This window comes from Poecilia mexicana, unplaced genomic scaffold (assembly GCF_051168715.1).
Source record: "Poecilia mexicana isolate PSO_F unplaced genomic scaffold, ASM5116871v1 scaffold_14, whole genome shotgun sequence".
In the NCBI taxonomy this organism is placed as follows: domain Eukaryota; kingdom Metazoa; phylum Chordata; class Actinopteri; order Cyprinodontiformes; family Poeciliidae; genus Poecilia; species Poecilia mexicana.
In genome coordinates this window covers 18,368,347-18,392,119 of record NW_028263383.1, presented here as the reverse complement: position 1 = coordinate 18,392,119, position 23,773 = coordinate 18,368,347, and the positions used below count along the sequence as shown (strand labels likewise).

The window sequence follows — 23,773 nt, the reverse complement described above, 5'->3', positions numbered from 1 at the left end:
CAATATTAGGCTACAAATTTCATTTCTGTAAGTGGTAAATCTTTTGCGTTTGTTCATTCATCGCTGATTTTTATAAAGAATGTCACTTCAGTTTGTTTAGTCACAGTTCTAACGTTTTTCATTTTCTCCCCCCACAAATTTCAGTTTAATGTTCATAGAGAAAATATTTCTGTTACGTTAACCTCTGAGTACTTTGACATGAGAATGTGTTTTTATTGAAGTTGGCTCGAGAACAGGGAGTTCAGCACTAAATTAAATACTATTAGACGTTTCTGTACTGTCGGAACGTGCTACAGTAAGCTAATTTAGATGTAAAAGCAGGAGGCTTTTACAGCAGTGACATCTACGTTACTAGGTCAGATCTGTGACTTTAATAAATTGACATCAAAATTGTTTTAAGAAGGCTTTAAAATAAAATTGAACCCGGTGAACCTTTCATAAACCCTGCTCTTTGCTCTCCACCAGGAGCTAAACATCTGCAGGCCGTGCTGTATTTGTTGACCTTTTTAAATGTCTGTGCTCAGGCTGCTACAGGTAAAATCTCAGGTGTGGCCTGTGCGTTTGAGCGTGAAGAACACATCCTCCCTCTCTAAGCAAAACAAGGCATTCCCATAATTGACCTCTGCAGCAGGCTTCCTGTTTAATGTCAAGGTCCTGTGCTGATATAAGAGCCGTGGCAGTCTTGTAATCATATCCACACACGGCTGGGATTTAACTACACTTGCAGGAAAGACAGAGGGGCTTAAATGGATTTCATTTCAAGGTTCTCTTTCAGGGAGATTTGACAGCACAGACCGCAACGCAGACCCGTCAGCAAGCAGAAAAACTTTTGGTTTGAGTTATTCAGACGTCAGCTTGTTCATTGTACCCTCAAGAAACACTTCATTTTTATTTGCAGTTGTAAAACTGTACGATTTGAAACAGTAAGTGAAATGTGAGGGATAGTGTAGGTATTGTTGGTGAGATGGGATCGCATAAATTACCCTCTGGATCGACAGTAAGAGGTTTTTCGATTTACGAGGGATCTCGAGGTTTATCTAACTCCAAAGTTATTGCTTTCAAATCCTAGATCTGGATCCGCATCCGTTAGCGGTTATTTTTTGACTCTTGAGAAGTCTCCACTGAGCAATGTGAATATACAGAAGAGGAACGTCCAAATCTTTTGTAATCCTTAAAAACCCAAGCTTTAATCCGTTATGAGGATGTTTTGGTGTTCCGGTCTAACAGTGTAAATATTCACAAGAACCAGATGTATCTGCACAATTTATCTAGCGTGGTGTTTAGAAGCCAGTGGCCCGGTCGATGGCGAGATTAGTGATCCTGCCGTCGCTCCTCGGCTTTGTGTTTAGCAGGAAGTGTGGGAGCAGAGACATCTGTAAATGAATGGAGTGTCTGAGAAGGTTGGAGTCGTCTCCCCACCCCTCCTGGCCAATTCTAACCCCCAAGGAACTTGACACATTTTGCTCCTCTTCAGAAACACCTTTAGACATAGTAGGGTGTCGTCGTACGTTGTGATGAAGGACCTGTATGACTGATGCTCTGACAACGGGACCTCAAACCTCGAGTTGGACTCACTGAGATGTAAACGGCACCGTGTTGGCAGGAAGATACTGATCCCAATACTCCTCTATCAAGAATGTAGACAGTATTTTCACCCATAACGTTTTAATTTAGCATGTAAATATCAATCGTAGCAACACAATGTCGGCTTTTGTTTACAAGAAGTATTTGTTGAGTGATGATACAGGTCTGAAATGGGCTGCATGGTGCCGGAGTTCAGTCTGAAGTGCTTGTGAAGGACCTCATGTTGAGTTCTGAAGTCTTTCCCCCATCTGTCACTTAAAAGCATCCCCATCTGTCCATACTCAAAGCACAAAGATGACGAGGGTGTATAATGATGTGTGTGAGACGACGACTGGACGACGCTTGTTGTTCCTGTGGAGGTTTCAGACACAACAAAGTTTGGGGATTTTCACCTGGTGAATGCGAGGCTCTCGTCACTCAAAACTAAGCCGCGATCCGCAAAAACATTTCGAAACCCAATCTGAACCTAAGCTCCGATCCAGAATGTTCTTGTTATTTGTCAATAACCAGCTGGCAGCACATCCACATGCCTACGTGTCATGCACGAATCGGAGATAAGAGGCTAAATGAAAGCTAGCTGTTACAGCTGCGGTTCGCTGACTGTTTCCATTTGAAAAACCCACTTTTAAGCTCTTGCTTCAATCCAGAAATGATGGATTTTAAGAAAAGTCCTGCTTTTCATTTGACAGGAGAATTATCTACGGTTTTCTGGGGGCTTGGCCGATGATGAACAGCAGGCAACGATGAAGGTATCCTCGTCAGAAAGTGAAATATGTTCGTTTATTAGTTTATTGTTGTGGTTTTCTTGTTGCGGGCACTGACAACATTAAAGGGAAAACAATGTTTTTTTAAATTAAGAAAAATTACTAGGTCCGTAAGCTGTTCTACTCTTCTTCTTCTTTTGAAATTTGAACCTACGGATAATTAATTTTTCCAATGAATATGGACTACTCTCTTCAACCCTCTATGTTGGTTTTGTGAATATATCCTAAGCCATGAAAGTAACTGTGCACCATTCGGGCTGGGATCCTCCTGGGTGAAAGCTGAGGGTCCTCTGCCCCATTCATGATATTATGCTTGATCCTCTTGAGATTACAGGGACAACAGCCTGGAGCTGTTAAACCTCTTCCTCCTCAGACATTAGCACACAGAAAACCTTCTAAATCATTTGCGCAACACAAGCAGTTCCTCAGCAACACTAAAATACAGTTACACATAAAGGGTATGACTGAAGGCTAATAAATTGCAGTTTACATTTTTTTGGTTTCTGAAATATTTCTTTGGGATTTAATAATATCCACCCATCTGAGGGTATTTGTCTCAATTACATGACATCGCAGCTGAAAATAAACTCGAAGCTCTGGATCAAACCGCATCTGATTAAAAATGTATTTGAACATTTCCAAACCGTGGAGCTGGAGCCGAAGTTTAAGAGACACTGATGCATGTTCGCCAGTAATCCAGCCTCGGCTGCAGTGACAGTTTTAAAAACTCCGATGCAAATGTAACATTATCTCCGCAAAGCTGGTTTTCATCTTCGACGTGGATTATCGATCATAACTCCGTTCTGGCCCTGCTCCTCCATGACGTGAATTATTTCGTTATAATAACCCCCACTCCCCCTGCCACCCCTCACATCTCCTGTGTTGCTTGGAAGGTGAGATGTGAAGATCAAGGGGCTGCATGTTGATCCTAGCTCAGGAATGGAGAGCCTGTGTGTAAAAAGTCTGTGGACAGGCCCGGTCCTGCTGGAAGCTCCACAACTCCCACACACACTCTGACCTCGTTGCCCATTCACAGCCGACTGCCATGTAAAACACATCAAGCCTCTCTGACACCATCCCCCCCGCCACGCTGGCCCTGTGTATTCTAAACAAGGTTCATGCATATGGAGCTGTTGTAAAGCTGTTTGGCAAACACATATTGAAGCCAGCGGTGGGTTCCCAGAGGAAGAGGGGGGGATTGTTTTGGTCAAAAGCAGCATGACAACACCTGGCCCGCCGCCGCCGCCGCCGCCACTCCCCGATGGCGCAAAAGGCCAGCAGTGGAAGCTGCAAGGTCAAGGCCTGGACAAGAACTCAGCTCCAGTCACTTCCTGAGCCAAAGCCATACGTCGCATTCCTGCAGCCGCGGTGTATCGCTTACAGCCTGGTTAATACTGGAGGAAAACAGACCGAGCAGGAAAGCTATGTAACATTAGGAAGCTTTTCTGCTCCTTTTTTAAAAAAAAAAAAAAAAAGATTTTTAACAGAACATGTGTTAGAGAGTGTTTGTGTGTCTAAATGTGGACGGACCACAATATCCTGTCACACTGCATTACGGCGCATATACTGTAACTGTTATATATGGTGTCCGAAATGATTAAAGAAAGATGTGCGTCGTCCTGCGAGGAACTCGAGAACGTCGTTTTATATTTTCAAATAGCTTGGGTTTGAAAAATTTGGAGAAAATTAATCTCAGTTGGCATAATCTGTATTTATGTTTCTATATTAGCTTTACATTTTTTTACTTGATTACATCTGAAAATTGGCCTGCTATGATAATACATTTTGCTGGATGAGAAATTGTCCCAGAAAATATTTCAATAAATGATAATATTGTAGTTTTGAGAACATTGAACATTTTGAATTAATATAATAATCATGGCATAATAATGCAAGTTTGCCCTCTCAAAGATTAATACACTTTAATTTGGTACAGAACATTTAACACTGAAACTGTATGACATTTTGAACATCTATGATGAAACACGACAACAAAAAGCAAAAAAAACAAAAAAAAAAACACGCACACACACACACACACACACACACACAACCGAAATCATAAATAAAATGGATTATGAAGTTTCTAAACACTTTAAAAAATACTAATCATTAGACTGGAAATTACCGAGCTCATTTGAGTTCATCATGTAATTAATTGCTCATTGCGACGGGCTTTTGGGAAAGTAAAGACGATTTAGAAAAGCCGAGTCCCTGAGTTCGTTCATTTGTTTCGTATGTGTTCAGAGAATCCAGAAATGCCACAAAGTCTAAATGTAAAAATATTTTTTAAATAGTAAATTAAAAAAAGACATTAATGATAGGAGTTATTAGAGAGTTTCGGTAACCCTTCAAGGCTCGACCATGTATATATATGATCTGACTACATTCATTGTCTGAGTTTGGTGTTTGGAACAACAACGGTACTTTTGTTCACCACTACTCCCGCTCTGGATTCGGATGTAATGTAAAATAAAATAGATAAACTGCATGTCAAGTTAATAGGAATCGTCTCGTTACCTCTATCAAGTTGTTATGGTTTGAAAACTGGAGTACTATTTTTTATTATACTATTCATACAATTTATAGCATAAATAAGATGCCAAGAGTCCCCAGAAAATTCTCCAACTGTATGGAGCACAAAGTAACACAGCACCACCTGTTGCTGTGCACTGCTGGTCAGCTGACTGTAAGAGAACATTTTTATCTTGTCTGCAAGAAAGAGAAAGATATAATTTGGCTCTTTGGAAATGTTTGCAATCATAAGAAAACCTGATATATGTTTGACTATGTGTATCAAAATAGTAAAAAAATATAAACTAATAAATTTTTATAGAAACCTTTACGTAAAAAGTACTCTTTTATCAATTTATAGGAATAATTGTTGCTGCTTCTTTTTTTTCCAGAATTATCAAACCATGAGAATATGATAAAAGTAGAGAATGAGAAATGAACCATTACACAGCCTGACAGTAAAACTGCATAAATATATATTTTTTGACTGGCAGTTGAAAAGACAAAACATATTGTTAGACAGTTTTAGTCCCCGTACAAGGCGTTAGTTACCCTGGTCGTCTAAGGCATTGGTTCGCAAAGTTGAGACTGGGTATAAATGTGGAATGACAATCCTAGAAAATAATAAAAATAACAGTTGGTAATACATATTCCGGCTAAAAATGTTAGAAGAGACAGAAAACCGCTTCAGGGTGGATAAAACAATATATTGGCTTTGCTGTCTTTGTATCCCTGCAGAAATAAATAAAACGTTTAACTGATTCTCAGAGTAATGAGTGTTGTCCTCTGACATTTTGCAAGTCATAAGCTTAACAGTTTGAGAACAACTGATCTGAGATTTGAGTGGATTTACTGAGCTTCAGTGCTCGGAACAATAACAGGACTTCTGGATCGGCTCGGCGGACTCTTTGGACTCGGATGCCTTTGTGATGCAACATAAAATAGACAAAAGTTTCCCCCTTTCTTTACTATAATACTTAAGTCCCAGCAGGGTTTTCACAAATAAATCATTAAAACTTAGTAGTCTTGCAAAACGTTCATTTGCTTTTATTCCCCGAAGAGGACCTTAAGATTAAACCTCTACAGGTGTGTCATTTTAAGAGTAAAAAATAAGATTCTGATCTAATGCATCATATATAAATAACATTTACATTTACAAGACAATATCTTAGTGGTGACATAATGCAAAGCTCGATAAGACACCACTAAATATCCTCGCAGGGATCTGTAATGGACTTTTACTGGCGTTTGTTAATAAAACCAGAGAAACCATAAAGATGTCACTGAGCAGAAACGTGAACGGACTATTTATCATCAGGGGCTGACTGGAAGTCTGTCCTCTCCAGCTCCCTGTGGGAATATGAAGGTGTTTCGCTCCGGGTCCAAACACCGGTGCAGCCCGCGTTCTTATGCTAATGCGGTTCTGACATCAGCAGTGAGATCAAAGCGGGGCAGGGGTATTTTAGAGCTCAGTCTGCCCCCACTCAGCTCACTTCCACTCCAGCCTCTCTGTCTGTCCCACACACACACACAGGCTGCTGGCCGGACACCGCTCTCACACACCATGCGTACCTGTCCGGAGCCGATCCACCGCCCCGTCTTGGATTTTACTAAAGCTTCCGGCTGATAGGAACCAGGACAGCTGACCTGAAGGATAACGCGACCCGCTGAGATTTAACTTTTTTTTCCCCTCCTGGCTGCTTGTGCGGACTTGTGGAGCGGCGCGGTAAAGGTGAGCCGCGGAGACACGGCTGGAGGAAAAGTTCAGCTGCTGCTTCACAGCGCGGTGTTCGGTTTAAATAATGCGCTGCTAAACAGCATCGGCGGAACCGTAGGCTGTAATAAGGTCTTGTTGTCGCGGCGGCAACCTGCAGTTTATCATTTTATGGTAGGTGATGAGACATTCAGATGGAGGTGATTTGAAGTCTTTCGGTAGAAATATTTGGTCTGCTTCGACGGAATGTTTTGTCCTAAAAAGTATTTTTAATTACATTTTGATTCGTTCATTAACTTTTAAAATGTAGTTAAAACTGTTAAAATGACCAAAAAAAAAAAAAAAAAAAAAACACGAAACAAAAAAAATGCATCTTTCCTTTAAAAGTAATACAGCCTACTTAGCTAGTCTCCAATTGTTTATCCTAGATATTTTAACTACGCTTAAACAGAGAATGTAGACTGAAAAGAAAAACTTTCCTCTCTCTCTCCCTCTGTGTGTGTGAGAGAGAGAGTGTGTGTGTGCGTGTGTGTGTGTGCAGACCTACCTTTTAAACAGGAGCTACCTTATTGGGTCAGTCTTGGTCACATGTAAATGTCGGAACGTCATTTAAAACGTAAAAGCTTCAAATAGGCTTTCCTCGAGGATTTCTCGTTGTCCATCGATTAGCTAAAGATTGTATTGTATTTACCTCACAGTGAAAACCTGCAGAGCTTGAATAGCTGCTCCCACACTCTCACAAACACACACACATAAATCTACACCAAGGCTACAATTAATATCACCCAATTTAGTTAAAATAGCTTCCAAAGAGACTCCAACCAATCAGCGCCGAGCTGCGGACCTCGCGCTTTACGTGCGCGACTTATCAGCGGCGTGCACGTTTCACGCGCTCTCTTCAAAGGCTTTGAGTTTATCAGTGGCTGTTTTTATCAGATCAGGCCTCAGAGGATCTGCCCCGTCCCCCTCTCTCTACACAAATCACTGCCTTGATCTGAGCTGCTGTCTTGCTAATGTGATCCTGATCTGGAGCTTCTCACATCTTTCCTTGTGACAATAAATTGAATTAAAGGAGTGAAAATAAACTGAATATACATGGCGTGATGGTACGGAACAATCCCACACTGCAGATTCCCTTAATTAGAATGAGTAGAAAAATTAAAGTATGACACTATTTGTTTGTGTTCAGTTTTAGATTATGTAAACAGTAAAGTCAGTTTATTATTTTTGGTTGTGCCGTTTTGAGCATGTTTACTGTTGCAGAATAAAGATTTTTGTGAAAATGCAAACCGTTCCCTTGTCTTTAAGTTTCACTGCTGTTGCTTTTGTTTTCCCTGTGTTTATTGGCTGGAACGAGCTCCGGCAGAGGATTTTCCGTGCTGTATGATTGAATACTTGGCCTACAACAGCTGCTAGTGGACTCTGCCTTGAGAAATTTTTCCCCATATTTGCTGTATTTATGTAGTTTTTGCTCTTCTCTCTGTTTCCCATGTCAACACCCCTTGATATTTTAGAGACGGATTTCACCAAGTAAAATTAAGCCTGAAAATAAAAAGGCAAAATAATCCAAATGGAAAATAGTACGACTTAATGCACTTAGTTAAATTTATCCTAATGTGAATTCTTCAAGTTGAAGTTGCGTTTTACATCTCATGCTGAATTTCTTGTGTGCGTTGCACTGATATTCTCCTGATTTGCTGCAGGACTTTGTGACTGTGGGCCGGGCCATGCGCGTTGACCTCTGAGTGTGAGCTCTTTGTGTTTGCGTCCCGTGTGAACTGGAAGCCATCATGAGGAGCAGCTCTCACATCCTGCCTCTCGGTGTGCTCACTGCTCTGCTGCTGTCTCAGGTCTGCTCGGGCATCAAATGGCTGTAAGTATCCTCTACAATCCTACCGTCTTGTTCCATAAGCAGAAAGTGTGTGTGTTTTTTTGTTTTTTCCCCCACCAGCTTAACGTGTAAACTGTTTTCACTGAAGATTTGGAACTTTGTTTGCTGGATGTTTTCGGAAAGTGGAAAAGCTCACGGCAGCTTGGAAACAGACACCAGCTTTCCGTGAATTTCCACTGTGTTTTCCGTGTGTTTGTATTCGATGACGGGGGGAGAGCGACTGAGCCGCTGGTTATCGAAATTACAAAGGAAATCGTAATTGTTTCATTACTTGTAATGCGGCCTAAAGTAAAATCTTACACAATTTATGTCGCACGTTTTCACATCGGAGACGGCGAACGTGACGAATTCTGGCGGCAGAAGAAGAGCAGGAGGGCAAAATGAGTTGGCGCCGCGGTGGTGTCACCGCTTTCTGTGTGTAGTCTAGTTAGGCCTCAAATTATAAAAAATGGCTCGCTGTAGCTGGAAGACGCAATGCCGAGGCTGATTGCTTTTACTTGCTGTAATGTGAAAGCAAACAACCAATTTTCACAAGAGGTTTGGAAAGTCCATAAAATTCCCAGTTTGCTATTTTAGATTTAGTTTATGTTTGAGGTGAACGTTTGCTATTTTCTTCTTCTTTTTTGCAGAGTTTACAGAGATGCACTGATGTGATTTCTGATTTTGTTGCAGCTCAAACCCGCTCTTTTTCATTCTGTGTATTTTCCCGGATAACTTTAATGCATATAAACTCATTTGTGTAAAATGAGCTGGTTTGATAACCTTAAGTGAAAACACGACAACGTAAAGTTGTGGTACAATAAAGATTTTTAAAATAATAAAAAAAGGATGTTTATAGCATGACTAAATCACTTTATTTAAATAAAGGGCCAAAAAAATTTCACACTGCTTCTGAAAGAAGACAACTTATTTATTATTACGTTTGGTGCCGTTATGATTTTAATGTGTAGACTTAAGCAAAATGAAAAATGTATTTTTAACTGCTTATTGCACAGAATACGGTCTCGTTTTGCTGTGTGTGTTTTTGGCCGCTCTACTAGTCACACTTTTTGCTGCTTTAGCTTGACAGCCGTGGTTTTAAGGCAGCACTACCTTGATAATGAGGCTAGTTGGTTTTGTTTGAAACTGACAGATTAAGCGATCTGAATCTGTCTTAAAGTGAGGGGAAACGTGTGCAGCAACGGGTTGGGGAGGGAAGCACAGCTCTACTCTCCACAGAGTTGGGAAAAGCGCTGAAAGTCTGAAAGACTGAAACAGGTTTCACAGTTTTGAAAATATAACTTTTCAAGTCAAGTTTATCTGTACAGCACACTTCAGCAACAAGGCAGGTTAAAGTGCTTTACGTCATAAGAACATAATGCATGTTTTTTGCTAGTTTCACCAATTATGAAACCAGAATAAAACATTATATTTTGACAAATGACATCATCACAAACGCCAAAAAAATAATCAGAATCAAATTAGCGGTGAGGGAGGTTGACTTATAATAATAATAATAAAAAATAACAATAAAAGTGATGAGTAAAGCTGTTTGTTACTTCTTTTTTTTAGGTAACTGCGTGGTACGGCTTTCACAGCGCCACAAATATTTCTCCTGAAAAATATTCCTATTTGAAATAAGCTTCTTCAGGACGCCACACAGAGACGTGTGATTTATATCACTACACTGCACATAGAAACGTCATGTAATCATATTTTCGAATTTACCGATATTTGTTGATGCTCTCGCGAAAAAACAGTAAAAAAAACAAAACATTTACATTAACTGGAATTTCTCGTGACAACAATAAATCAAAATTCTTATCATGACAACAAATCTGTCATGATAATTGATATAACCCCTAAATAAAATATTAAAGATATATATTGATCAACGTTCCAGTTATCACAAATGAAGGGGAAAGCTTCGATTTAAAATAACTCAGTGTTTCGACAGTTTTGCTATTTTCTATTAGTGAACCTTAAAAACTGAACACTACCTGCTTGGCTCTGACTCTGGGGATGCCGAGTAGAACTTTGGTATTGTGTAAAATTTGTTTCAACAGAAAAACAACAAAACAAAACTAGAAAATATGCATCAGTTCATGCATCAAAACATGCGTTACTTCCAGTTTCAATCACCGGCTGATTGATTCCTGCTTCACTGTGTGTGTTTGTCGTGAATCCTCGCCGTTGTGCGTTCCCCGTGGCTGCAGGACGCGCTGGCAACACCTCAGCAGGTGTGCCGGTCAGAAGCCTGAATGCCATGTGGTGAATCTAAGTGGGAAAGCTGCAGAGCCCCGATTGCGCTCAGCAGCACAACTCAAAACAGATGCAGCTGTAAACACCTGCGAGTGCTGGCTCGGTTCGAGCCCGGCTCAGTCGCACCAAATCGCCAGGCACATAGCGGCGGCCCCTCTAATGCGGAACAGGCGCTGCGAGCTCGGTCCCTAACCTGCTTTAATGTCTGAGATCGTTGCAAACCGAATCCGTCCAACTTCTCATTGTCTGTGCTCTGCTGATTCATGTCAGACTGAAGCCGCAGAGGACCACACTTCCTGCGCTGGGAGCTTCTCTGGATGTTTTCTTTCACATTTTTTTTTAATTTTTTGGCACATCTTCAGTGTTTGAACAAAAGAAAATGCCTGCGCCAAGACGAAGTCACTTGTATATTATGAATATGCATCTGACTTTACTTTGCAGGGTGTGACAGACCCGTGCTTTTCTGTCTGTGCGTGACAGAGCAGGGGTTAAAGTGCAGGCAAAGACAGAAATCAAACACTTGGCACAATGAAAGGAATAAATCTCGCAGTTTTATCCTCATAAAAGTAATACTTTCGCACATCAAGCAATCAATATATTTTAACCATCACCATAATCAAAATATGCGGAGTAATCCAGTCAACAATAAGCTATAAATCAGTTAATCCCATTATAAATTAAAATGAGAGCAATCATTTACATTTGCGTGCTTGTTTGTCTCGTTTGCTTAATCTTTAAAGAGATGCTCCACTTTAATGTTATTAAAAAGCCGCCATTTTTGAAAAATGCTGCAAACATTTCACATGGTACAAAGTTTTCACATTTTGTTTTGGTTTTACAAAAGTCCAAACAGGCAGTTTTGCCAGTTTTCCCTGGCTGAGCCTCATGTTTTAAAGGGCAATTTTGTATTGTTTTTACTCCATAATCAATTGTACTTATTCTTTCGGTTGTTTCATGTATTTGCTTTGGATGTTTAAAATGTCTACCAGTTTCAGAAATAAATGTCAGAAATCAATGTTCTTTTTTTCAACCTTTGAGAGGTGTACTTGCATCAATATGCCATTATTATTATTATTTTAAGAGCTAGAAAAATGGTCTCAAAACGACAACATCATCGTTTTTTATCTTCCGGCCAAATGCGCTAACATTTCAGGCTTAACACGGAGCGTATCACGAGAACACACTGACTGAAAGTGCGTTTGTTTTTTTTTTTCTCTGGCTGTTTGCAGAGCGCTGTCACACACACCCGCCTCTAGACCCGTCAACCAGACGCAGCACTGCAAGCTGCTCCCCGGCATGGTGTCCTCCCAGGCGCAGCTGTGCCGCAGCAACCTGGAGCTCATGCAGACCATCATCCAAGCCGCCCGCGAAGTCAAGAAAACGTGTCAGAAGACGTTCGCCGACATGCGCTGGAACTGCTCCTCCATCGAAATCCCCGTCAACGCCACCAAGTATCGGCCGGACCTGGAGAGAGGTACGGCTGGCATCGAGAGAGAGAGAGAGAGAGAGAGAGAAACCGCTGTGTTTCAAACATGGATGGGCATTTATCGTATCGTTTATCACTTATCGTGATAAGTTCAAATTATTGCCCATATTATTAGTTTTACTATTTTCTTCACAGTTTTTTTCATTGAGATTATCAATAAACATCAATAAATTTGGAAAATATGATTAAATTAAATTACTATGTGCATTTAGTGACAGTAATCATACTTCTTTCTTTGACTGGTGTCCTAAAGAAGCACATCACACATTTTTTCGAGAGCAGTATTTGTGTTTGTGGAGCTCTGATTGCTGCGCCATGCAGTCACAGCTAAAGTTCCCCTAAAAGAGAATGAATAAATTCTTATTTCCGTCAATTTTATCATTATCACAATAGTACCACAAAATATCGTGATACAATTTTAAGTCCACATCGCCCAGCCCCTGTTCCAAATCAAAGCAAATATTTAAAGCCAGACTCGTTTGGATTAAAAGCACGTTTTCCATGATCGCCGTATAATTTTGCTGCCAGGAAAATAATTCCCATCGCTTTAACACGAAGAACCCCTAGAAAGGAATTGAACCGAGGCTGTTACTTGGTGTGGTAATTTGGCTTGGTATGTCTGAAAGGCTCAGTTTTCTCAGGCCGCATGCCTGCTTGAACTGCAGTTTGATCCAGCAGTTTCCCATCGCCAGAGAACCTTGAAACAGTCAGTGGTAGTTTCAGGGACGGCGCGTCGGGAAAAGCGAGGAGGCGTTTTGGGGCGTACAGCGCTCATTGAACAGGACATGGCTGCCTTGGGGTAAACGAGCAGTCTGCACCGGACAGGAAATGGCTCATCGCTGACCGGGCCTGGCTTTGATCTAACCGTGATTTCTTCCCGTACCTCCGATTGCTCCCATGCTTTGACATAATGTGTGCGCACGTCACTGCCAATCACATCGGCGCTCACTCTACATTACAGCATGAGAACCGGTGGTTGTGCATGCAGGTCTCTGCTTTTTTGCTCTAACAAAACCAAAGAAAGCACATAAGAAAAGTTAGAACAGACATTAGAGAGGCAGAATAAGAAGCAGAGCGGGTTTAAATATGGCAATCAAAAGTGGGCTTTTTATCCTTTTTCCTTGATATTTTCATCTGAGCATCTTTAAATGAGTGAATCTTGTGAGCATCTTTAAATGAGTGAATCGTGATGAAAGCTGCAATGTAATGCTTTTAATTGTTTTTATACAGAGCCTTGCAGAGGCAGGCCTTAAGTCAGGGGTGTCAGACTCATTTTCATTTTGGATCAAATCAAGATTGTGAATGACCTTAAACAGTCGGCTGCGGCAAATTGTATCTATAAAACCCATTAACTAACTGTTAGACTGTTAATAAATAGCTGCCTCTGTTTGATGAGTTCTTAGAATTAAATATTCATGAAAATAGAAACTTATTGAAGATGAAAACATTGATTTCATTCATAAAATGATGTTTAAGCACACAACTGTTTTTTTGAAGTCTCTAGCACAAAGAGGTCCACATAAAAAGTTATGGTGGGCCCGATTTGGCCCCTTTTCTGTGAGTTTGACACATCAGTTTCCTAAGAGTGAAATCTGAAAAGTGTGGTGTGCATTTGACTTTACACCCCAGCTCAGTCAACTCATGGTAGAACCACATTTTGTTGCATTTACAGCTGCAGGTCTTTTAGTGTATGTCTCTAACAACTGTGCACATCTAGGCACTGAATTTTGTACCTAATCAAACCTCAAGCTCAGTCAAGCTGGCAGGAGAGTCTGTGAATAAACGTTGATGAGGTCATCGTAACACCTGAGCATGGATTGATTCAAATATATTTTCTTACTGCATGTCAGTAGTTGTTGTCCTGCTGGAAGGTGGAGCTCTATCCCCTTTTGCAGCCATTTTTAAATCCAGCATAATTATTTGCTTCTCATTTGTGTTTTTCTTCTTGCAATAAAAATAATTGATGGTAGTGGTTGTTGAGTTAACACAATGTGAAAATGTTGCAGGAGTGTGATGACTTTTTCAAATAAAACGTGTCTCCCTATGTCAGGGTGTACAAGTTTTTGTAAACTTGAGGGCACTGAATAATTTTATTGTCTATTATTTTCTTATCTTCTGAACAATTAAATGCAAATTCAATAATTTACTGAAACAAAGTGGAAAAGAAAAAAATTATTGTAGGTAGAAAAAAGGGTATTTTCTCCTAATACAGGGAAGTTGTTCTGTTTCAGAACTTTCTGGGTCAAATGTTTTATAATTTGTTGGTCCAGAAAATGTTTTTAATCTATTTTTAGCAACAAATACAAAAACTTTAAAGCCCAAGTTTGTACTTTTGAGTAAATAGTTGCTGGACGTTTGTGACATGACTTGGGCTGCAACTAACGATTATTTTAGAAGTCGAGACAATAAATCGGTAAAGATATTAGTTAAATTTTCCATTTAACCACTTATGCCTTTTTTATATAATATATAATATATTAGAAACACATACAATAAACCAAATAATTCAAGAGAAGAAGATAAACATTTTATTGCCTAAAATGCTGTGGCAGGTGAAATTAAAACTGTTCCACTTGAGGGGTTTGGATAGAACATGTGTGCAGTCAAAAATGATTTATTGTAAATGCAAAATATATATGCATATATTTTTCAAATTACTGATCTGAATGTGCTGATATCTCAATGCAGCTAGTGGTCAATCGATTAGTAAATTAGTTGACGATTATTTCAATAACTGATTCATCACAATTAATTGTTTAAGCCCTAAATCATGATATTAAAATAAAAGTTAAAAAACAGGTAAAAACATTAGGTCCATTTGTGGCCAAAGAGGCCACACAAACGTTATTGCTAATACTCTGATCCGTCTCTCAGGAACGAGGGAGGCCGCCTTTGTGTACGCGTTGTCGGCGGCGACCATCAGCCACACCATCGCCCAGGCCTGCACCTCCGGGGATCTACGGATGTGTTCGTGTGGCCCCATCCCCGCAGAGATCCCAGAGCCCGGCTACCGCTGGGGCGGCTGTGCCGACAACCTCAACTATGGCCTCTTCATGGGCTCCAAGTTTTCAGACGCCCCCATGAAGATGAAGCGCTCCGGGTCCAGTGCCAACAAGCTGATGCAGCTTCACAACAGCGAAGTCGGGAGACAGGTAAGCGGGTGTTAGAGAGGAGGAGTTCTGCTCAGTTGTTCTTTCTAGATGTGGTGAGTTAATCCAGATTCGTTGGTGTTCAGGCACTGAGAGAGGCGCTGGTGATGAAGTGTAAATGCCATGGTGTTTCTGGGTCCTGCTCCATAAGGACCTGCTGGAAAGGCCTCCAGGACCTCAGGGAGATCGCCATGGACCTGAAGTCCAAGTATCTGTCTGCTACCAAGGTGGTTTACCGGACCATGGGCACGCGCAAGCAGCTTGTCCCCAAAGACATTGATGTCAGGCCGCTGCGGGAGAATGAAATGATCTATTTGCACAGCTCCCCTGACTTCTGCACCAAGAACGAAAAACTGGGTTCTGTTGGGACGCAGGACAGGTAAGAGCAGCATTTGGGTTTCTGTCTCTTTCATTCCTAAAACGACCTGTGCAGCTCCACGTACCGTTACGCAGTAGAAATGGGTCATTGTCGCAGCAGTGCCATCTGATTTACTCAAAAGTATAAAGTGTTAAAGTACTGATCCAAAGGCTTTTATTTAAACTGAAAAGTAAAACTATTAATCGGCTTAATCATGATGATTAAAATAATCAACTAATCTATTATTTGATTTGTAGTTACAGTATATTTGTTAAAAAAAAGGCACTTGCTGAAAAATAACATGTCCAGAGCAGTAATTAAGCCAAAACTGTAATACATTTTGCACTACTGATAAAAAGAAAGCTTTAGTTTCACCAAGTCTTGTAAAAATAAATTTAAAAAAAATAAAATAAAATGTTCCTATTAAGCAACTTTTGCTTTCTAAATACGAATCAGTTAATCTAAAAAAAAAAAAAAATTAGCCTACACTGTATTGATTAGTGCATAAATTTGAATTTGTTTTTTTTGTATGTGCGTCTTTTAATCTATTTTTGTAACCATCTGCTTAGCTTGTATCGATCAAGAAATGTTTCCAAACAGCTGATTTATTTTCTTCTCATTTTTCTAACCAACGATCAGGGCTGAGTTGTTTTTAACCAGCAGTGCTCAGAAAACAGGTGGGAGACGGTGTTGGCACCAACTCACTGATCCACAGGAACTAACTTTTATCCCCTTCATCGCAACATGAAAACTTTAGCCGTTAATGACTGAAACTGCAGAGGCGTGTTTTTCAGATCAGGATAAAAACTCACCAGCCTTTTGATAACTTGTGGACCTTTGGAGTTTTGTGGAGGGAGAGAGCAAAGCATTTCTAATGGGCTGCATTTTTCCAAAATAATCATTTTGTCATATCACTTTGAAGTAGTCAGTTCATATTTTATGTTAACTTGAATCATAATGGATTTTAAACCATCAGCGCTTGATTAAAGCCATCTGTGGAGAAGCAAAGAAAGAGAGAGAGAAAGAAAGAAAGAAAGAATGAAAAAGAAAGAAAGAAATAAAAGCCTCCTCTGACTGAACTGATTATAATACGGTTTCACAGTGTAAATGCTGTAAAATAATCACATTTATGGCTAAAACCTCGGGATTTAATCACGCCCACAGCTGTTTCATCTCTTCTATCGCCACAAAAACAAAAGAACACGGAGGTCTAACATGTATTTTCTATAACAACATTATCACTTATAGCTTTATTACATAAAAACACGACTCTTAATCTCGTGATTTGCCTGTACGGCTTTGTGGCTCCGTCTCGGACTCCCCGGTGGAAACGTTAACCACGTCGAGCGTTTGTTTTTTAGCTCGCCCAAAGAACCTTGACGAGGTCCGGAGATAAACGCTACAGTTTTTAGCACAGCTTTTTGCTGGAGGCGTCACTGTTCAAAGCAATGTTTGAGGTAAAAAAATAAAAAACAAATCCATCATAACCTCCGATGGGTTCTGGGTTAGATTTGTAAGCGTGACTCATATCAGCACCAGACAAAGGAGGAAATGACCAGTCCCGAACGTCTGCTCATCCAGGAAGTGAGCTCCAGCGAAACGCCGCCCGCCGTGCCTTTCAGCGGCGTTTATTTTCCAGGCCCGGCTGATAAAAAGCGGAGTGCCGTCTGCGATCCCCGCCGCCCCCCCGTCTGAGCATGTGCCGCTGAAAAGGCCACTGTGAATGGAGCGCTTGTGTTGTTATCTAAAACAATTACTAATGGAGTTATTCTTAGCGCCGAGGGCCCCTGGAGCTGATACTGCTCTGAGTGGGCGGCAGAAACGGGGATCTAGCCAACGGCGGCCAGAGATAAAGATGGACCCACGCCGTGCTCGTTTTCGGAGAAGACATCAGGCAGGAGAGAACCCGTAGAATCACAGATTTAATTAAAAGTCGCTAATTTAAACGTCTCTCTGTTGCAGAGGATTACAAACAAAGGAGTGGAAGCAAAAAGTCCAGATTGGCTCCTGTGTCGACGTTTTGTTTCCTTTTTTTACGGATCACAATGAATCTTTCATCCTTCAGGAGGCAGAGGATGGTACCTTGGTACGGACACCATCACTGCCATATTAGGCCGTCTGAGCAGCTGACAGATTTGTTTTGTTGTAAATGTCATAGAACACATGACTGTTAAATCATGAGTCCTGCAGTCTTGTGCCACTTATCACAGATAAGCAGAGGACCGGCTTAATGTGGAGGACACTTTCAGAGTGCAGTGCATGGTGATAACACACCAGAAACACAGCTTATAACATCATGCTTTATACTCACAAGTGTTTACACTATGACTGCCACGTTGTTACTGGCTGATTCTCGACCTGTTGGGCATGTGTGACGCTCTCGTTTTCTTGAGCTGAGATTTGTTTTTAAGATTTTAAAGAAAGCCAGTAGTTCTTATCCTGAAACTGAACTTGAAGAATGCACTTCACTTATAACTGTTATTGTTTTTTTGTATTTCATTCATTTATTCATTTGTTTTTTGACTTCTGAGGCCAGGTGAAATCTGTGGTGAAAAAGCACCAGGAGCCTCAAATAGACCCCAGAAATTTGCATTTTGGCTTGATTGTAATGCAGCAGGATTGTCATTCAAGGTAACATTAAAAAGATCTAAAAACGTTTTAAACTTGACTTGCTGAAACTTGCAGATACCATATATAATAGGCCACAGCTAAAAGTTAGTTGTTCTATGTTATTTCAGAGAGGTCTGCAGAGCAATGGATATTGTTCTGGGAGTTTTTGGGGGGCAGTCCGGTCTTGGGAAAGTTCACTTTTGTGTCATGATTTTTAGTGATATTTTAGTGACTAAGGTCACCGAGAAGTTAAAAATTTGACTGTAAAATATTTTTTAAATGATTTTTGTTCTGTGTTGCTTTATTTGGGCCTATGACAGATGTCTGAAGCACAGAGGGGGTATTATGTATTTTCCAGACACACAGTGCCATTTTATAGCACAATCAATTAACTATGTGACCTTCAGTTGTTATGAAAATACTGTCTATACAGAAAAACTATTTTAAAATATTACGGCCATTTCTGACGCCTTGAAATTGGCCTCTGTCTCTTTAAGAAGCTCCTACTATTTCCGACACTCCATCTTTAAAATGTCAGCACAGCAATACCTCTCTGTGATGCCATTTGCAGTTGTTATTAGGAATGTTGTAGTTTGTATGATAAGCTCAGGTGTTTGCTAACCTGTGGGTAAATAGGCGGAGCATTGTATGAGCAGGCATTTAGGCACTTCTGATTGGTTGCCATGGGAGATTCAATGATTTCTGATACATGCACAAATGTATCAGAGCAAAACTCCAGTTAAGTTTTTGAAGAGGGAATAACGTTATAAAATGACATAACGCTCTAAAAAGTCAACTTTGCATAATACGCCCCCGTTAAGAGGACATACATGAAAAAATAATAATAATATTGGATGGCATCTATTGATACCAAAGCTAAAATTGTCCAGAATTAAACAGTTTGTGTTCTCCCACATAAAAAAATCACCAGAGGAAATTGCTGCCTCTCTGTAGCCATCTAATTTCTGATTTCAAGCGTGCCAGCAGTAATCTGCGTATTTCTTTTCTTAACACCATAGTTAACTTCGTTCTTCCCTTTCTGCCAGGAAAAAAAAAAAAAAAACTATCGCCTGCTTAGTGAAAATCCAAGTGGGATTCTGCCAGCATTCCCAATAGCTGAAATGGGATCACTTGCTGCATTGGCTTGTCATGTCCTGGAAAGACCTGATATTTTGACCTTGAGCAGAATCCTGATGTTTGCATCTAGCCATGCAGATGTTTTGTCCTCTTACTCCTGACTCTACTAACGTGACCAGTGTGGCGGGCCGCTGGCTCCCTCTGATGCAGCAAACCTGACGCTCTCAATCCTCGCTCTCCCTGCCTCCCTCCTGCAGCGGTCATTAGTTTAGAGGCTCTTTTACCCGGCTGGTCATTAACACCCCGCCACCATAAAACCAAACAGTTACGTTCGGAGGGGCGAGCCAAAGAAAGGGAGGGTCGTGTCCCGTTTGATTTATGACAGGACTATTCTTTGCTCATTCGGGATGCCTCCGGGCCTCTGGAATGAGAGGCGCCAAAGCAGCCATTGCTCAAAGACAACAAAATGGACGAAAAAAATGTCTGGAATAAGGAGAGCACGAAAGGTTAAAGCCCAACAGTCGGTCACAACCTCTCAGAAGATTATTGAAGGGCCTGCAAGGGGGCGCAGGAGGGTTTTTTTTAGAATTACAGTGTAAATTAACCCTGTCATGCATGAATTATGATCCTTTGTGTCAGGATATTTTTCCAATTTTTTAAAAATTATTTTCTTAAGGCATAAAAAAGGTAGGAAAAATAAATAAATAAAATGTTTTCATTTTATTTTTTTAGGTGATCAATTGTAATTTTCTCCAAATACAAAGTTGTTATCTGAAACATACATTAGTAGTGTTGTTCTTTAGGGCTTATCTGATGTCACAATAATTTTTTTTACCTGCCAGAGTCATCTACAATAGAAGGAGGGACCGGGTCGGTTGCCATGCTTTTTTGTCTGTCGGCCATATTGGATTTAACAAAGATAATTTCTTGTATTTGCAGCTGATGGCCAGTAGTTGAGAGTGTATTTTATGATGCATTAGCGTCCACTTCATTGGTCATTTAAAACATAAAAATCCACAAGAAGCCCAAGAACATGGCTTTTAGACAGCTGTCCACTGTAGTGCCCATTATTTATGAAAGGATTAATTGGGTTGAAAGGGATTTAAAAAAAAAAACATTCATTCACCTCTTTCTAACTAGAGATAGAAAAATCTATTTTCCAAAGACAGAAACATTTTTAGGTACAATCCTTTGAAACCCCTTAAAAAGTGTTCAGAGATCAGCTTCTGCTATAATTCAGACGTTCTGTAATTGATTCCAAACATAGGAGCAGTTTGTAGCAAAGACCTCTTCCTCAGTTCAGATTGGACCCTCGGGACCACGAGAAGGTATAGGTAAAACCTCACCGTCTGGTGGTCGATTTAGCTTAGCAGATACGTACGTAGATTTCCAAAAATGGATTTATAAATCTGTGATTTAGTCTTCTGGTAGAGACCAGCTCAGAGAAAAAAAAATCTGTGGAGAGAGCTTTGAGATTTGTTATAAGTCTAAGACAGCCATGCTGGGCCGAGTCTAACATGCAGACAATGAGATGCATGTTTCCAACATGTACAACCTCTTATAAGCTATTCTTCCCTGGCTTCAAATGGGAACAGGGTTGATTTCTGGGGTTGCACTGATTACAGTTTTCTGAATACCGATTTTTTTTAAACCAATACCAAATTTGGCTGCCGCAGATTTTTTTGTTTGTTTGAAAAGTGACTAAATATAGCGACAATAGTTGCAAAGTTGGCATCGGTGGGGTGACTGTTGTTAACCAGACGTGTTAAGCATTCTTAAAACAAACCTGCTTATACAATCAGACCCATTCAATAAATTAAAACATTAAAAAGTTAACTTATGTCAGAGACTGTATCAGTCTTTATGCATGTTAATTACAATAATTTTCTGCTTACGGCCAATAAAAACGTTTAAAATTAGAATAGTGCATAGACCATTAAAAAACTACTTTTAAAAACAGAAACGTTAATGAAAAGTATGTTTAATACCTGGTTAAAGGCTATTTTTGTAGTTGTACTGTCATTGTTTGCTAAAACCAAACGTACCGTCAGTACTCTTTGAGTTTGCTTTTATTTGTTGTGCCATAATGTATTTTTATTTTTGCTATTTTAGATGTGAAAATGTTTCATTTTAAAACATTTTCACTGAGGGGGAGTCTTCCCATTTTTTTATTTTATTTTATTTTTTGTTTTTGCAGGCAGTGCAACAAAACATCCGTCGGCAGCGACAGCTGTGACCTGATGTGCTGCGGCCGCGGCTACAACCCCTACACGGAGACGCTGGTCGAACGCTGCCACTGCAAGTACCACTGGTGTTGCTACGTGACCTGCAAAAAATGTGAGCGCAACGTGGAGAGATACGTCTGCAAGTGATCCACCGGCGGGCGCCCCCCCCGTCGAGCCCTCTCTCCCTCCCCAGGCTACAGATTAACCAAAGCACTACAGTACCCAGAAGGCTCCAGTCTTCAGCTTTAGCATGCGTATCTCGACAAGAGTTGGTATATTCTTGTGCAGTATCCGTATCACGTTTCATCTCCAAAACTTCCAACTGGGCTTCAAGGTTTGTTGATGGGAAAAGTGTGGAAAGAGGACCATCCTAACGGGTGTTATCCGCTGTCATGTTAGTAATCGTAACCCCTCACCCTGTGACAGAGGTACGGAAAGCCAGTTTAAACATATCTCTAGTAAAAAGAAATAATATTGGATATTGGATTTTATGCTGGAGGATATGTTTGGCCTCCTTCCCTGGATATCAAAGGGCTCTCATGGATTCAGATTTTTTTTTTAGGTACTATCGAAACTATTTTTTTCTTTTCCTCTGGAGCAATACCCCACAGAGGAACACAAAGGGAAAACCTCACATACTTTTCAATCACGGATCATTTCTGTGGTTGATGCCTGGGACTCGTCACGTGCCCCGCCTGGACCATGACGTGCCTGATTCCCTGTGGAACGAGAGAAGAAATCAAAGAACTTTGTGAAACGGTGCATTATCTCAATTTCATGCAGGCAGATCAAAATATATTCTATTTTTCAGAGCATATGAGCGTAACTCATGGGTTTTGTAAACCACTTTTGCGTGGGTGTATATACTGTTATTTTGTATACTGAAATAAAGAAATAAGTATTTATAAAATATCCCATAGCCTCACAGACTCTTTGCATTTTAAATTAAACACCATTAAGAGTCATGTTGTTTCATACCATTTAAAGCAGCTGCAGTATATTTTGTATTAAAGCAGATCATCTCAGCATTTCCTCGCAGACATATTCATACCACTTGACCTTCAATATTATTTACTGGACTTTAATGTGAGAGACCAACACGAGGCAGTGCATGATTGTGAAGTGGATGGAGAATGATAAATGGGTTCAAATAAAAATCTGAAAAATGTGGTTTGGATTTCAATGAATTCTCTCTGCGTCAGAACAATTACAGCAGCAGCAGATCTTCTGGGGTATTTTTCTGCGTGTTTTGCACATCTAGAGAGGGACATTTAAGCCTTTTCTTCTTTTCTAATCAGCGCAGGCTCACTCACGCAGTACAGAGAGATTCTATGAACAGTTGATGTATACTTAAGATTGCTGTCCTGCTGGAAATTTCCTTCTGACCAGCTTCCCTCTCCATGCGGCAGAAAAGCCGCTAAAGCGCTAATAGCTGACATAATTGTTCTCTTCACCTTTGCTAATTTTAAAAACGTTTAGTGCTCTTTGCGTCCATTAATATATAATTTCAGGACAAATCCTAAAATCGCTAATTTCCTTGACTGTTTTGCAAATTTCCCATTTAAAATAAAGTTTGATGTCGGTGTTTAAGTTTTGGTCACATAGACGTTTATATTCATGCTCTTCTTTTTTAAGAGTATGTATCCTGCTTATGCAGCTCTTCTGTTTCCTCAATTTCTCTCTGTTTTTCCCCATATGACTTTATGTCAAATAAGAAATGTACTGGAACAAAATAAAACGTGGACGGTGATATAAAGATATAGAGCATGTAAGTTATAATGTCAAAATTAAACTGGTGCTCGAGTGAGATCATTTGATTTGAAGTTAGCGCTTCAGCATTAGCTTCTGCTAAATAGCGTGTTGATGTAGCACTTTAGCGTTAGCGGAGCTAATGTTTATGAGTTAGCACAACGAACCATTTATTTAGAGGGGCCACCACCATTTTTTATTCACAATTATTCACTTCTTTATGTTGGTCTATCACACAAAAGCCCAATGAAATACACTGAGGTTTCTGGTTCTGCAGTGATGAGACATGAAAAGATTTGTAACTGAGTTGAAGGGTTTAACCTGACAGACTGTTTGGATTACTGAACGTTTTACCTTCTTATAAACCATTAATAAAGCAACTATCTCATCTTTAGCCTTAACTCCTCAGCT

At 40.2% G+C, this 23,773-nt stretch overlaps 1 protein-coding gene across 1 annotated transcript; it reads left to right on the top strand.

Annotated features, from left to right (window-relative positions):
• The first annotated feature begins 6,267 nt into the window (after positions 1 to 6,267).
• On the top strand, positions 6,268 to 22,525 carry wnt11 (wingless-type MMTV integration site family, member 11). Its single transcript, XM_015006823.2, has 6 exons — positions 6,268 to 6,594; positions 8,280 to 8,449; positions 11,938 to 12,182; positions 15,069 to 15,346; positions 15,430 to 15,722; positions 21,586 to 22,525. Exons 2-6 carry the CDS (start codon positions 8,367 to 8,369, stop codon positions 21,758 to 21,760), a joined length of 1,074 nt encoding a protein of 357 aa, XP_014862309.1. The 5' UTR covers positions 6,268 to 6,594; positions 8,280 to 8,366; the 3' UTR covers positions 21,761 to 22,525.
• Positions 22,526 to 23,773: the final 1,248 nt, after the last annotated feature.

What these genes read in the sequence shown, in the direction of transcription:
- wnt11 (XM_015006823.2), top strand. Translation starts at nt 8,367, where the DNA reads ATGAGGAGCAGCTCTCACATCCTGCCTCTCGGTGTGCTCACTGCTCTG. An exon ending in TCGGCCGGACCTGGAGAGAG is followed by an intron (nt 12,183 to 15,068) that starts GTACGGCTGGCA and finishes TCCGTCTCTCAG; the next exon opens with GAACGAGGGAGGCCGCCTTT. An exon ending in TCTGTTGGGACGCAGGACAG is followed by an intron (nt 15,723 to 21,585) that starts GTAAGAGCAGCA and finishes TTGTTTTTGCAG; the next exon opens with GCAGTGCAACAAAACATCCG.